The following is a 13,310-nucleotide window of genomic DNA, read 5'->3' as shown; positions in this document are numbered from 1 at the left end:
TGTACTTATGTTGAACCGTGTGTGTGTGTGTGTGTTTGAGGGGACAATGTTATCTCTTTCCTCCTGAAGCTGTATTATTTATTAAACATTTTGTGCAGTCGGCGGCACCCCCTCCTCTACAGCCGCTCTCCCTCCTTCTTTCTCTCGCACTCATGTTCAAAGAAAACGTTTAATCTTCCAGATACATTTTAATGGCTGCATTTAGTAGCTTGGCACTTTTATCATCAAAGCTTGTGTTAGAGCTTGTATGATTGTTTCTCGGGTGAAATGAGTTAAATGACTCAAGGCGTATGATGGCGAGAGTTAAAGAGGGACCGAATGCAGAAGAGATCTCTTGGATAAAACGCGGGCGTACTTCACATCGAAGCCAACAGGAAATGTTGTGCTGCTACAAAGCACATTGATTTAGGTATTAAAATGAGTCTGATGCCTTTTCTGTGAGTCATCTATTGCTCATAAACTGTTGGAGATGCTAACAATATTATTTGTACACATGTAAGATTGAGACTGTGTTTCAAAAACTAGCGAGCTGCCTAGACATCAGTTTAAGGCATGTATCTTTCATGGAGCAAGCAATCCCAGAATGCACTGTGACAAACGCCATGTAAAATCACATAAAAAATGAATGAAATGTTTTGTCTCTAAGTGTTGGTACAATTCTGCCCAATATTTGTGTGTGCTATTTATTATTAAGCAATGCGTATTGCAGGGTTAGCTTAGTAACATGCTAACATCACGTCCCCCTGAGCACTATGTTTTTGGAACAGAGTCTGAGACATCACTTGTATGAAATACTCAGGTAAAACCATAGTACAGTGAAGGTAATCCATGTTTTTTGGTGTACTGTACACTAGGGCTGACTTCTAATAGTCGAGGATTCGACGATTCGATTCGGAGAGGTCTGATTCGACTGTGAACCTCATAGTCGAATAGTAGGGAAGTGTTATGTTACGTAACCAATAGGGGTGTGACGGTTATTATATAACTGTGAGACCGACGGTTATAGTTGAACACCGTCATTAGAACTCTATAACCGCCAAAACCGTGCTATTCAAATATTTTTTACAAACATTTTTTATCATAGAGAATGTTTAAATACTAATATCATCTTACGAGGGAAACGGAGGCGGAGTTAGTGGTGCTTCAGAGGCTATACTGCTGGAGATGATTCGGGAGAGGTCTGTGCACCTTACCGATCAGAGCGCGCGCTGACACGAAGTAGGCTAAAGCCTTGTTTATACCTATGGTTTATACTCGACGCGTCCGCACGAGCGCGAAGGTGCGCACGGCAAAAAATGACGCGTTGGGTGCGCAAGACCGGCAAGACCCCATTTCGCTTAGCTGTGTGCACAGCTTTTTTTGTAATAGCGCGCGCGACGCCGCATCCGAGGATGAACGACTTCAAGCCGAATCTGCCCGAGCATGCACGTCTCACCGCACCGGCTCGCAGTTTGCGCGTCTAAATTGCAAAGTTCATTGCAAAGTTTTTTTGTTAAGGTTTTGTTTACTGTGTGTGATTTATTTAAAACAAAGCACGTTCATTGCAACGTTTTTTTTTTTTTTGTTAAGGATTCATTTAATGGAAAGCACATTCACTTCTAGTTGTCTTGCTGTTCATTTTAAATAAACGTAGAGCGAGTTGTCCTATAACACAGCCTTTCTCAAACTTTTTTCAGTCGGGGCACCTTTCAAAAGTGCATAAAATCTCAAGGCACCCCAGTGTAAAATATAAATTAAAAACACTGCATAACCCAAATGTAAATGCAAATGTCCTGTTTATTTAGACAGAACAGTAATGAACAGAGCATAATACGAACTGTAAATAACAATAACAATAATAATGACAATTAGGGCTGTCACTTTTGTAAAAAAAATTTGGATCGATTTTTGAGACATAAATGTTCACTGAATCGATTGTAAAATCGATTTTCCATGTCTAAAGACGTTTCCATTTTCAGCGCCAAATATAGGCAAATCCACGGACAACTAACAGGCATTAGGAGGACGAGCGTAAAGAGGGCGCTTGTTGAGATGCACAAGTCAGCAATATTTCTGATGATTTATTGGCATGAAGTTTCGTGCACAATGACAAACAGGAGTGCAAGATTCTCGAAAAACAATAAGCAGAGTGGACTGCCATAACATCAATGAAAAACATTACTGCAGGCTTCAACATGGCTGTGTTTACGATTAGAAATGTCAAACAAATTTCGCCTACGTAGGCGATTGTAGGCCGAATCTGTATCTGTATGCACGAGACTGTCTGAATACCGGTAGAATTCACATTTTTGTTGTAAAAAGAGACACGTTATGCAGAAGTATAGTATAGTTTGTATGTGTGTTTGTCAGAGCCTGCAGTTGCTGTGTGACGCGCCTGTCGTGACGAGCTGGACGCGCTCCGAGAGAAGGCCGTTAAAATCGATTCCCTATTTTCGTTTTCGATACTTGTGTTGGTTGGTCCGATCGATTGTGCAATCGATTTTCGAACGTAAAGTGACAGCCCTTTTGCAAAGTAATTCACAAAATAATTAATCAGAGACACAAATGCCATAAAACCGTAAGAGGTGGACCGCCCAATACAAGGGCTCAAACATATATCAATGATAATATTGTGGTAAAAAAAAAAAAATGTATTTGCTTATAATTAACATGAAAATGTGTACAAAACTAAAGTGGCCTAAATTCACGTTTATTTTTTACGTTTCTGTCAGTCTGAGGTGTTGTTGCTATAACGCGTTGCTATGGGTTGTGTCAAGTTGTGTGTGTCTCTTGCTTCGGTCTTGTGAGACGGATTTTTATGGTTAATTTTATATATATATATTTATCTAAAATGAATTTACAATTTTATTAATACGTTCATATGTTTAAAAAGAAGAAGAATGTATTTATGTAAATTCAAATATATATATATATTTTTTTAGCCTACGTAATTTTTTGGCGGCACCCCTGACAAAGTCAGGGGGCTCCCCAGTGTGCCGCGGCACCCACTTTGAGAAAGGCTGCTATAACAGACGAACAGTTATTCAACCGAACGTCTAGCTGCTATCTAAAAAAAAAAAAAAAAAAAAGGTTCGACTATCAGTCGACTACGGCAAAATCTAACGAATCAGATTCGACTATGAAAATCCTTAGTCGAAAACAGCCATGCAGAATCTCATACAGTTCTTCTTAGAGCACTTGATTGGCTAACTATGCACTTTTGCTTTAGCATTGTTTTACTCTAGTATTTATGGTAATGTAGTACACTCTAAACAATGCTGGGTTGTTTTAACCCAAATTTGGGTCAAATATGGACCAACCCAAATGTTGGGTTAAAAATGTAATTTAAAATTTTAACCCAACTTCAACTTTCACTTTCAACTGTAAAAATTTTTAATTACATTTTTAACCCAACATTTGGGTTTGTCCATATTTTACCCAAATTTGGGTTGAAACAACCCAGCATTTTTTAGAGTGTACGTTAGCACTATATTAATTTATTCCTGTGATGGCAAAGCTGAATTTTCATTTTGAAACATTTCATTTTCTACTGTCACTTTTGAGCAATTTAATGTGTCCTTGCTCAATAAAAGTATCAGTCTGTCTGTCTGTCTATTGTTCTATCTATCTATCGTTCAATCTATATATCGTCTGTCTGTCTCTCCGGGTTGGACAATGAAACTTGCTTTTCCAAAATACCCCAAATAGATTTAGATCTGGTGACTTTGCAGGCCATGGGAGATGTTCAACTTCACTTTCATGTTCATCAATCCATTCTGTCACAAGTCTTGCTGTGTGTGTTGGTGTATTATCATGCAGATATACGGCAGCCTCTTCAGGGTACGATGTTTGAAGCATCAGGAGCACATGGTCCTCCAGAATGGTTCGGTAGTCCTTGGCAGTGACGCGTCCATCAAGCGCTGTCATGAATGTCATATCACAGCTCAAACATCACTGATCCACTGCTGTGCTTCAACAGTCCAGGCGTTCAGCCTCTTTTAGGGTTTCTCCACCCCGTAGCTCCCACGGATGTGGGAAAGATATTGAAGGTAGACTCATCAGAGAACAAGTTTCACATTGTCCACAGCCCAGGATTTGCACTGTTGGCACCACTGAAAGCAACATTTGGCATTGGCACGAGTGATCAAAGGTTTGGCTATAGAAGCCGACCATGAATATTGACTCTGGAGTTTCCTGACGAACAGTTTCGGTGGAAACAGGAGAGTCGAGCTGTGCATTTAATTCTGCAGTGAGTTGGGCAGATGTGGTTTTATGTTTTTTGGATCTGATCCGGGTTAGTACCTGGACATCCCTGTCAGACAGGACAGATTCCTCTTATGCAGACAGTTATTCCTGTTGGATGTGGTTCATCCTATGTGGACTGGAGCAATGTTCCCTCTAATTTTTTTTCTTGCTGAGCAAAACTTTTTTTCTATTGGGCGGACATTTTTCGCCACCTGAGCAAAAATATTCTTTATACCTGACCTGTACAGCATACGTAGAAACACAATGGGTTCAACATTCAGTTGTAACTTTTAACTTGAATGTGCCATTTATATTTTATTTGACCCTTGATGTAACTTATTGGTATTAAATCATATTTTCGAAAAACAAGCTTCTTAACAAATTAAGAAGTCACTAAATGAAGCACATTTTAGGTTACCTGATTTTTTTTTTTTTTTTTTTTACAGTGCTGTTAACTGTACAGTCTTTAGCAAGAAATGCTATGAAAAATAATTTACAAAATCTTCTGCAGGACAGTTTAATTCTTTACAATAATAGAATATAGTATGAAAGAAAAGTAAGCTTGTTACACTGAGATGGTTTGGGAAAACCGTAAAGTGTTTTGTACAGTCAATTAATTGTGTACAGGAAGCATTAAACCATCAAAGTTAAATGATTGTTTATTGCTTATGAATTTCCAATATTTTCTTTAGCAGGGGGTTTCAAACCTTTTAATTCCAAGGAGCCCTAAACAATACCCTTGTGAGATTCTTTATTTAGGCTTATAATATAATAAAATATAGGCCTAATTATAACCTAAACAATACCCTTGTGAGATTCTTTATTTAGACTTATAATACAATAAATATAGGCATAATATAATATAAAAAAAACGAATTGAAGTATTTGAAGTGATATAATATATCAGTTTAAATGCTTAAATTTGTTTACATATTATATTATTATAAAATGAAAACAAAGCATTTAAATAGATCTAATTGCTAAATATTTTCAAGAAAAGTGAATATAATCTAATCTTTTATAATCTAACCATCCCTGAAACTCCCACACACACAAAAACATCTATTTAAACTAATGATGTATTTTGATTTTGCACGCGGGTGGGTGTGTAATTGTTACCGTTCTGTGTCCATCAACCGTTATTTCCACCACTTTAATCAAACCACTCTTCTTTAAAACATTATGATTTTATTTCACATGTCTTTGCGTTTCTCGTTGCCTCTCGTATTGAGCTATTTGGTCCGCACACACGACTCAGTCAATCACACGTGCTCACATCGTTCTCTTTCTATGAAACCTGTAAACTGCATTCACCAGTTTTCTCTCTATAGCGGTTGACCAGAGCACTGCAATTATTTCTCACTTAAACTACAATCAAATGGATTTCCCCACACGTTTCGCGTCAGTCCTCTGCGTGTCATTTTATTCTTTTCTGCGCGGCCGCCGCTTAGAAGTGCGCGGCCGTGCACGCGCGCAGCTTAGAGGGAACATTGGACTGGAGATATGCCGACATTACCCTGGATACCAGAGCTCTCGATACACCACAAAGACTCTCTGTCCTGGTCACAGATGAGCCAGCGAGACTCGCACCAACAGTTTGTCCTCTTGTGAACTCTGATATGTCTTCCATTATGTTGTGTGAACTGCAATATTTTTTGTTCAGCTCTGCTAATTCAACCTTCACACTGCTATTAAAATCGGTGAAGATTGGCCACCAGGTCATGCATAGGTTCAACACTATATAGGCCAGTGTTTCAGTTTCATTGTCCAACACCTGTATCGACCAATCGATCTTCATGGTAATAATAATGTTGCATTTTATAATAATAATAATAATGTTGTTGTTTTTTGTGAGAGACTGCAGTCCACTGAGAAGATGATAGTTTAACTTTCTTGAGTGTGTGCGCTCAGTAAGACCCCTGCGGATCGATGCCGAGGGAATCTGATCAGCAGAAGGTTCTTCCGCCCGCAGACGATCAAACTGCCTTCCCCTCATTAACCCCCTCAGCATCTGCACTGTCCCAACACTTTAATCACTTCCTTCATGCAATCAATAGCCTTTATAAGCCAAGCGTGCTCCTGCATAGAAACATCCTTTCTGCCGCACGCAAACGCTCACGTATGCACATTCAAACATGGACGTGAACGTGTCTGAACACTCAAATGCATAAATGCAATTTTACTTTTGCTTAAATGTTTCTGGTCTTATTGTGAATGAATCTTCAGTGTTATTCCAATGAAAGAAACATCTGTCTTTGTAGCTTAAAAAGAGACTAAAGAGAAATAACAATGAAAAATACTTCTAAATCATTTATTAATATTATTAATTAATGTTAACCTCAACATATACATTATTCAAATCAAAAGTTTTATCAGTTAACATTAGTTTATGTACCTGGGCTGACATTGAACTAACAATGAACAGCTGTGTCTTTATCAACGTTAAAAAGATGAATAAATACCGTAAAATACTTAAATACTTGTTAGTCAATGCATGAATTAACATTACTAGGACCTTTTTGTGAAGTGTTAGCAAAATTATATGAATAATTATCTGTATAGATCCTTCAACAAAGTCGACTCAGCGTGAAAGTCATTGTGTAATTTGTACACTGCATATCGGTATCACACACACACACACGTACACACACACGCACACACACACACACACACACACACACACACACACACACACACACACACACACACACACACACACAGATCAGACCGTAATGGTTAATGAGAGAAATAACTAATGACAATCATGTTTGGTCACAGTCAGTAATCGAATAATATTAGTCATTAGGACACAGCTGTGATCAATTTTTCCACTAATTGTAAATTAATTATGGGTGTGAGCAAATCAATACTGCAGAGGAGAGATGATACTGCGGTCACTGAGGAAAAACTATGAAACGACATGAGAGATGATGAAAGGTCGCATGCTCAACGCTGTTTAGTGTGACCGCCTGCTGTGACACACACTTTAACGGCTGCTTTATACTGTAAACACACACACACACACACAGTTTTTTTGCTCTCAAGGTTTGCTCTCAAGGTTCACTGTCTGGTTATTTTGTTTACTGAGTCAAGCATCTCTGTAAATATCATCTCTGTTAATATCGAGTTGTTATAAATACTTAGAGCATGTATATGTATATATTTTTGCCCAGCAACATATTTAAAGTTGCACATAGTTCATACTTCACCCGCATACATACAGTACACTCACATAAAGCAATATATACTAGAAAATCTGCATGATTGTTTATATCGTCACAAAATGTAAACTGTATTATTGCACAGCTCTATATATAACGTTTTATATGTAGGCCTATTACATCCAATTGTTATCCATACATACAAAACACTCACATAAAGCGATATACTGTCAGTATATATTTATTTAATTGTAAGTTGTAACTAAATTATCGCCCAGCTCTTTATATAAAGTTGTATAAAAATGTGACCCTGGATCACAAAACCAGTCACAAGTAGCACGGGTATATTTGTGGCAATAGCCAACGATACGTTATATGGGTCAAAATGATCGATTTTTCTTTTATGCCAAAAAGCATTAGGATATTAATTAAAGATCATGTTCCATGAAGAGATTTTGTAAATTTCCTACCGAAAATATATAAAACATTTATTTTTGTGAGTGAATGCAGCACAATCGCGAACATAAATGGACAACTTTAAAGGCCATTTTCTCAATGTTTCGATTTTTTTTTATTGTACTTTCAGATTCCAGATTTTCAAATAGTTGTATCTCAGCCAAATATTGTCATATCATAACAAACAATACATCAATGGAAAGCGTATTTATCCAGCTTTTAGGTGATGTTTAAATCTCAATTGCAAAAAATTTACCCATGCAGGTTTTGTGGGGTCACAAATATGTCCAACTTTATACTCACACTGGGCGATATGTACTAAAATAGCACATCTCAACTGTTTGATTGCTTGTATCATCGCAAAATGTAAAGTATATTTTCAGATATTAAGATATAATCATCAACATCATGATTTTCTGCAAATCTGCTTTGAAACAATTTTGTGTATGTGTATTTTGTCATTTTTGCGCCCTCTGCTGGTAAGGTGGATCAGTGTGGCCCTAACCAATGAGCTTAAGTCTGTGAAGGACCCTAATGAATATTCATAACCCTGGGTCTAGTCTTTCTTTAAGACATGCAGCTGTCAATGTCAGCCTGATAAGTCGGATGTTTGAAGCATGAGTGGAGTTTTAATCTGTGTACCTTTGTTGCTCTCTAATGCGACTAATGAGTGATGAGCGCCAGCGTGCGTGTGCTTTACACATCCAATAGATACGTAAGAGGGGATTTAAGCACACACACACACACACTTTAAACATCAGAGACTGTGACGATTTTAGCTGCTTCTCTCTTTGATGTTTCAGAGCTGCGGTTTCATTTTGGCCCTGATCCCCTTTTAATCTTCACATACACAGATTCAGAAATCTCTCTCTCACACACACACACACACACACGCGCGCGCAGAGAGAATCCACAGGAAAAGAGGTCGGATGAACATGTCACTATTGTTCTCCTGCAGTCTGCTGAAGAATGAGGCTGATTTCCAGGAAGATGAGCAATATGGCATGTAATAATTTATAGGCTCATTAAAGGACTGGATTCTCTTCTCTCAGTCCGACTATTTTCAGGGTGCTTTTTTCATCTTCCTGCAGTCGGCGGTCTAATTTTCTCTCTCTTACTGTGAAAACTCTTTTTTTAATGATTGATGCACAGGGTTTATATACTGATTAATGCCTTTGTTTTAAAGGCCATTCTCGGGCGTGACCTTTAACCCATATGCCGCTACGATGATCTGTCATTTGAAATGAAACACTGCACTGAGTGTTAAAAATAGTAGGTGAATCAGTAGGCGTTATTCAACCATTTCAAACAATAGTGTGCTACTTTATCATATAACATTGCTTGTGAGAGGCATTCAGTTATCGTCTGTGCAAAAAATGCTTCGTTGGCTTTCTTTAATTCAATTTAGTGCAAAGCAAATATGCTATTATGAAAATATCATTTGATTTTACCCTTCTTAATGTGTGACTGGTGTGGCATAATAATATTTAGTATTTCTGCACGATATAGTATGTATACTGTGCACAGTATGCTAATTTTCTGAACACATGATATGCCTGGATCAGTGCTATTTTAGTTTTATTATAAACTATTATTGTATTTATTAATATTTTGAATTTGCATTTATATATAAATATAATATATATATATTTCTAATTAGCTTTAATTTATTTTTATTTCAGTAAGTAATTTTACTACTTCAACTCCTTTTATTTTGTTTAATGTCCCAGGGTGGCATTTCTAATTTTTGTTTAATGTTTTCATCTAATATTTAAATTTTGTTTTTTATTTTATTTATTTATTCCACTAATCTTATAGTGTTTTAAACATGTCAACATGGAGTAATGACTACTGTTTTTTTCACTAGCAGACAGTATATAGTACAGTATATAGATAGTACAGTATATATTGAAAATGAAATTTATAGTTTAGCTAGATATGTGGAAAAGGCGTGGAAACTTAGGCAAAGGAATTTATATCCTGACCTAAATTGACGGTGTCTTGTCTTGTTTTGTTTGTTTATATTGTGAAAATGATGGTGATATATCTTTTATGATGGTCGTCTTCCTATGTGCTTTGTATGATGGTCATCTTTGTCTATTATGTTTGTTTTATGTCATTAGTGTCTTTTAAGCCTAAGGGCTGGGCATGTAAGTGCAAGACACTTTAATAAATAAATATATAAAATAAAAAATAAATAAAATATAGTACACAGTATATAGATAGTATAGTATATAGTACAGTATTGATGGTGAGCATGACCTGTGTTTGTCTGTCCCGCAGCGGCTCCGGGTGGAGATGAGGTGGCGCTGTACGTGGGCATCATCATGGCGGTGGTCATGTGTCTGGTCGTCTCTGTTATCGTGGCTCTGCTCGTGTATCGCAAGACGCATCGGCGCTTTCACTCTGACATCATCGACTCGTCTGTGCTGAACGGTGGCTTTCAGCCCGTCAGCATCAAGCAGGCGCGCTCAGGTGAGACCATACAGCTTTTACTAATGAGCTCGGATTGGTTAGCGGTTATAATGAAAGGATTTTTGTAAAGAAATTATTACTTTTATTCAAAAAGGATGCATTAAAATGACAGTAAATACAATGCTACAAAAGTGTATTTTTCAAATAAATGCTGTTCTTTTGAACTTTCTATTCATCAAAGAATCTGGTTGCACTTTATTTCGATAGTCCACTTTAGACATTCTACTAACTATAAGTAACTTTTCAACTACATGTCAACTAACTCTCATTAGAGTATTAGTAGACTGTCTGCTTAATATTTGTTAGGTTATGGTTAGGTGTTAAGTTGACTTGTAGTTGTCAAGTTGCTTATAGTTAGTAGAATGTCTGTTGGGGGAGCATCACAATAAAGAGTTGGCAGATATTAAGCAGACAGTCTACTAATACTAGTACTAATACTAATACTACTAATAATATGTAGCTGCAAAGTTACTTATAGTTAGTAGAATGTCTAAAGTGGACTATTGAAATAATGTGTTACCAAGAATCTTGCTAAAAAAAAACGTGATTGCCACAAAAATATAAAGCAGCACAACTCAACATTTATAACAATAAGAAATGTTTCTTGAGCAGCAAATCGGCATTTTAGAATGATTCATTTTATACATTCATAGAAAACAGTTATTGTAATGTTTCACAGGATTACTATTTGTACTGTATTTTTCATCAAATAAATGCAGCCTTAGTGAACATAAGAGAACGGTAATGTGCATAAAACAATTTACGGTCACAAAATGAATTTATTCAATTTATTAAAAAAAAATATTATTATATATTTAAACCAATAAATATTATATATTTTTCAGCGGACTTTCTTTTGTCTGCAGGACAAATATCGTCTGGACTAGGGCTGTACTCAACCAAAGAAAATCTTGGTCGACTGAAGTCCTGAAATTTTCGACTTAAAATCGATTAAAAAAGACGTTAGAAAAAAACCCGTTAAATTAATTAGCTGCGCACAGTACGCAGTACTTGGTAGCCTTGTTGTCCGCCTAAATGAATTATAAATAAACATAAAAAACTAGTGGGCTATTTGCAGTATATTAAATCGTTTTTGACCTAATTATTTTGCACTGAAATGAGTCTAACACACGAGTCTGTCGGCTCTGACAGCGTTGCATCACGGGCACCTGCGCATATAGCCTATGATTTCCGAAAATAGTACTATGTTGTTAACTAGTGATATCATCACAAGAACTGTTGAGGAATATGCAACATAATTTAGACAATTATTTTTGTCATATGTTATAATAATAAGTTATAACTGTCAGACACTATCAATTCAGCCGCTCTGTGCATGTCCTCGCACCGAGCGAGGGTGAAGCTCAGCTTCGCGGTTGAGACACTAATAGACTATTAACTTTAAGCTTTTGCTCTTAATAAACACAAAAGGCACGTCCACTTTAATAAAAAAAGAATATTTATTAAACAAACTAGATCAAGAGCAGAAACGAAATAAAGTGCATTACTGAAAAATAAAGCATCTTAGGCTCAAAACTAACACAAACAGTCGGCATTGCGCATTAGGCTCCAAATAAAAAAGTTAGGTTATCACACTAAAACATTGAAATATGCTAATTCTGATATGTTCATATAGCCTACTCAAAACAGACAGGGCAAGCTAACGCAGACAAGTGAGCTTACCACTTTTAGATGATATGTCGTGTTTGTCGTCGAGCTGTGGAAAACTGTTGCTTGCAAACTTGCATTCGACCTTTTTCCCGTTATCAATTTTAACAAAATGCTGCCCCACTGTCGATTTCTTTGTTGTTGACATGTGAGAAGAGGACTGACTATTAAACGCTCTCACAATTAAATAAATAATATTCAGCATCAAACTTTCTATAGCCTACTTATCGTTCTCTCTTGGGTTGGGCTAATCCAAAAAAGGTGAAAACAAGGGGGGTGTTCTGAAGACAGACTGTTACCTGTGAAACAAGGCTACTCTGAAAACAGCCCCATTAGCAGTTAGTGCTTTCCACCTGATGAAATGAGCGCGCCTCAGCCCGGCAAAACTGATGAAATGAACGCGGAAAAAAATCGACCAATCAGAATTTTGGTCGAACCAGAACGTATCGACCAATTAATCGACTAATCGACTAGGCCAATACAGCCCTAGTCTGGACCGCATCGTTCTTCAAATGATCTGCTTTTGTGTTCTGCACAGGAAAAGAAAGTAATAGGCCTACAGGTTTGGAGCAAAACGAGGGTGACGAAATCATGACTGATTTTTCATTTTTGGGTGAACTATCCCTTTAATCATAAATGTAACTATTTTTGAACATGGGTGTCTTTTGTCATATTGCTGTTTTTAGGCTTTTAGGCACTGCAATCACTGTAACGCACATCCTTGAGTAGATTATTGCTTTAGTAAAACATTCAAAACACTATTCAGACAGAATCTCTCTTACTGCTGATTTCAGTCAATGCAACCGTTTCAGCAAGGAACGCGTGTGTGTGTGTGTGTGTGTCACCGTAAGACACAGGAATGATTAAAATTCCAATCAAGTGGTGAACGGAATGGAAGGCAGTGTTCCGGTGTTAAATTGTGAGGTGTGTGTGTGTGAGAGAGAGAAAGAGACTCAGGTGACATTTCATTTGAAGAACATTAGAATGCCTGTCACTCTCCAACCTGAACAGGTTATCATTAATGAAGAATCGTCGTTCTGCTCGCTCTCGTATTGTCTCGCTTTTCTCCTCATTCTCTCGCTGGTTTTCTGTGTTAATTAAACATGAAGCGGGCTGTAGGTGTAAATGGCACCCTGTCGGGGCGAAAGCGGCAGTGAATGAGTTGATGAATACAGCGGTAGGGGATGTTTTGATGGTAGAGCGAGACGTTCCACATCCCTCAGTTCTCCTGTTTTGCTCTTTCCCGCCGGAGGCTGTAGATTCGGATGCGTTTACATCGGCAGGTGTGATGCAATGCAGTGCGGTTGAATGAAGTGCGGTTGTATG

General features: G+C 37.3%; 1 protein-coding gene across 4 annotated transcripts in view; it reads left to right on the top strand.

The window, feature by feature from the left end:
* unc5ca (unc-5 netrin receptor Ca) overlaps nucleotides 1-13,310 on the top strand; it is a 163,308-nt gene that overhangs the window by 131,712 nt on the left and 18,286 nt on the right. For all 4 annotated transcript variants that reach the window (XM_056254834.1, XM_056254836.1, XM_056254835.1 and 1 more), the window contains one exon: nucleotides 10,125-10,316. In XM_056254834.1, coding sequence (XP_056110809.1) covers nucleotides 10,125-10,316 — 192 coding nt within the window. The remainder of the gene's footprint in view (nucleotides 1-10,124; nucleotides 10,317-13,310) is intronic.

Source organism: Rhinichthys klamathensis, unplaced genomic scaffold (assembly GCF_029890125.1).
Source record: "Rhinichthys klamathensis goyatoka isolate OS25496 unplaced genomic scaffold, OSU_Roscu_1.1 h1tg000114l_1, whole genome shotgun sequence".
Classification (NCBI taxonomy): Eukaryota; Metazoa; Chordata; class Actinopteri; order Cypriniformes; family Leuciscidae; genus Rhinichthys; species Rhinichthys klamathensis.
This window is presented reverse-complemented; position numbering and strand designations above follow the sequence as displayed.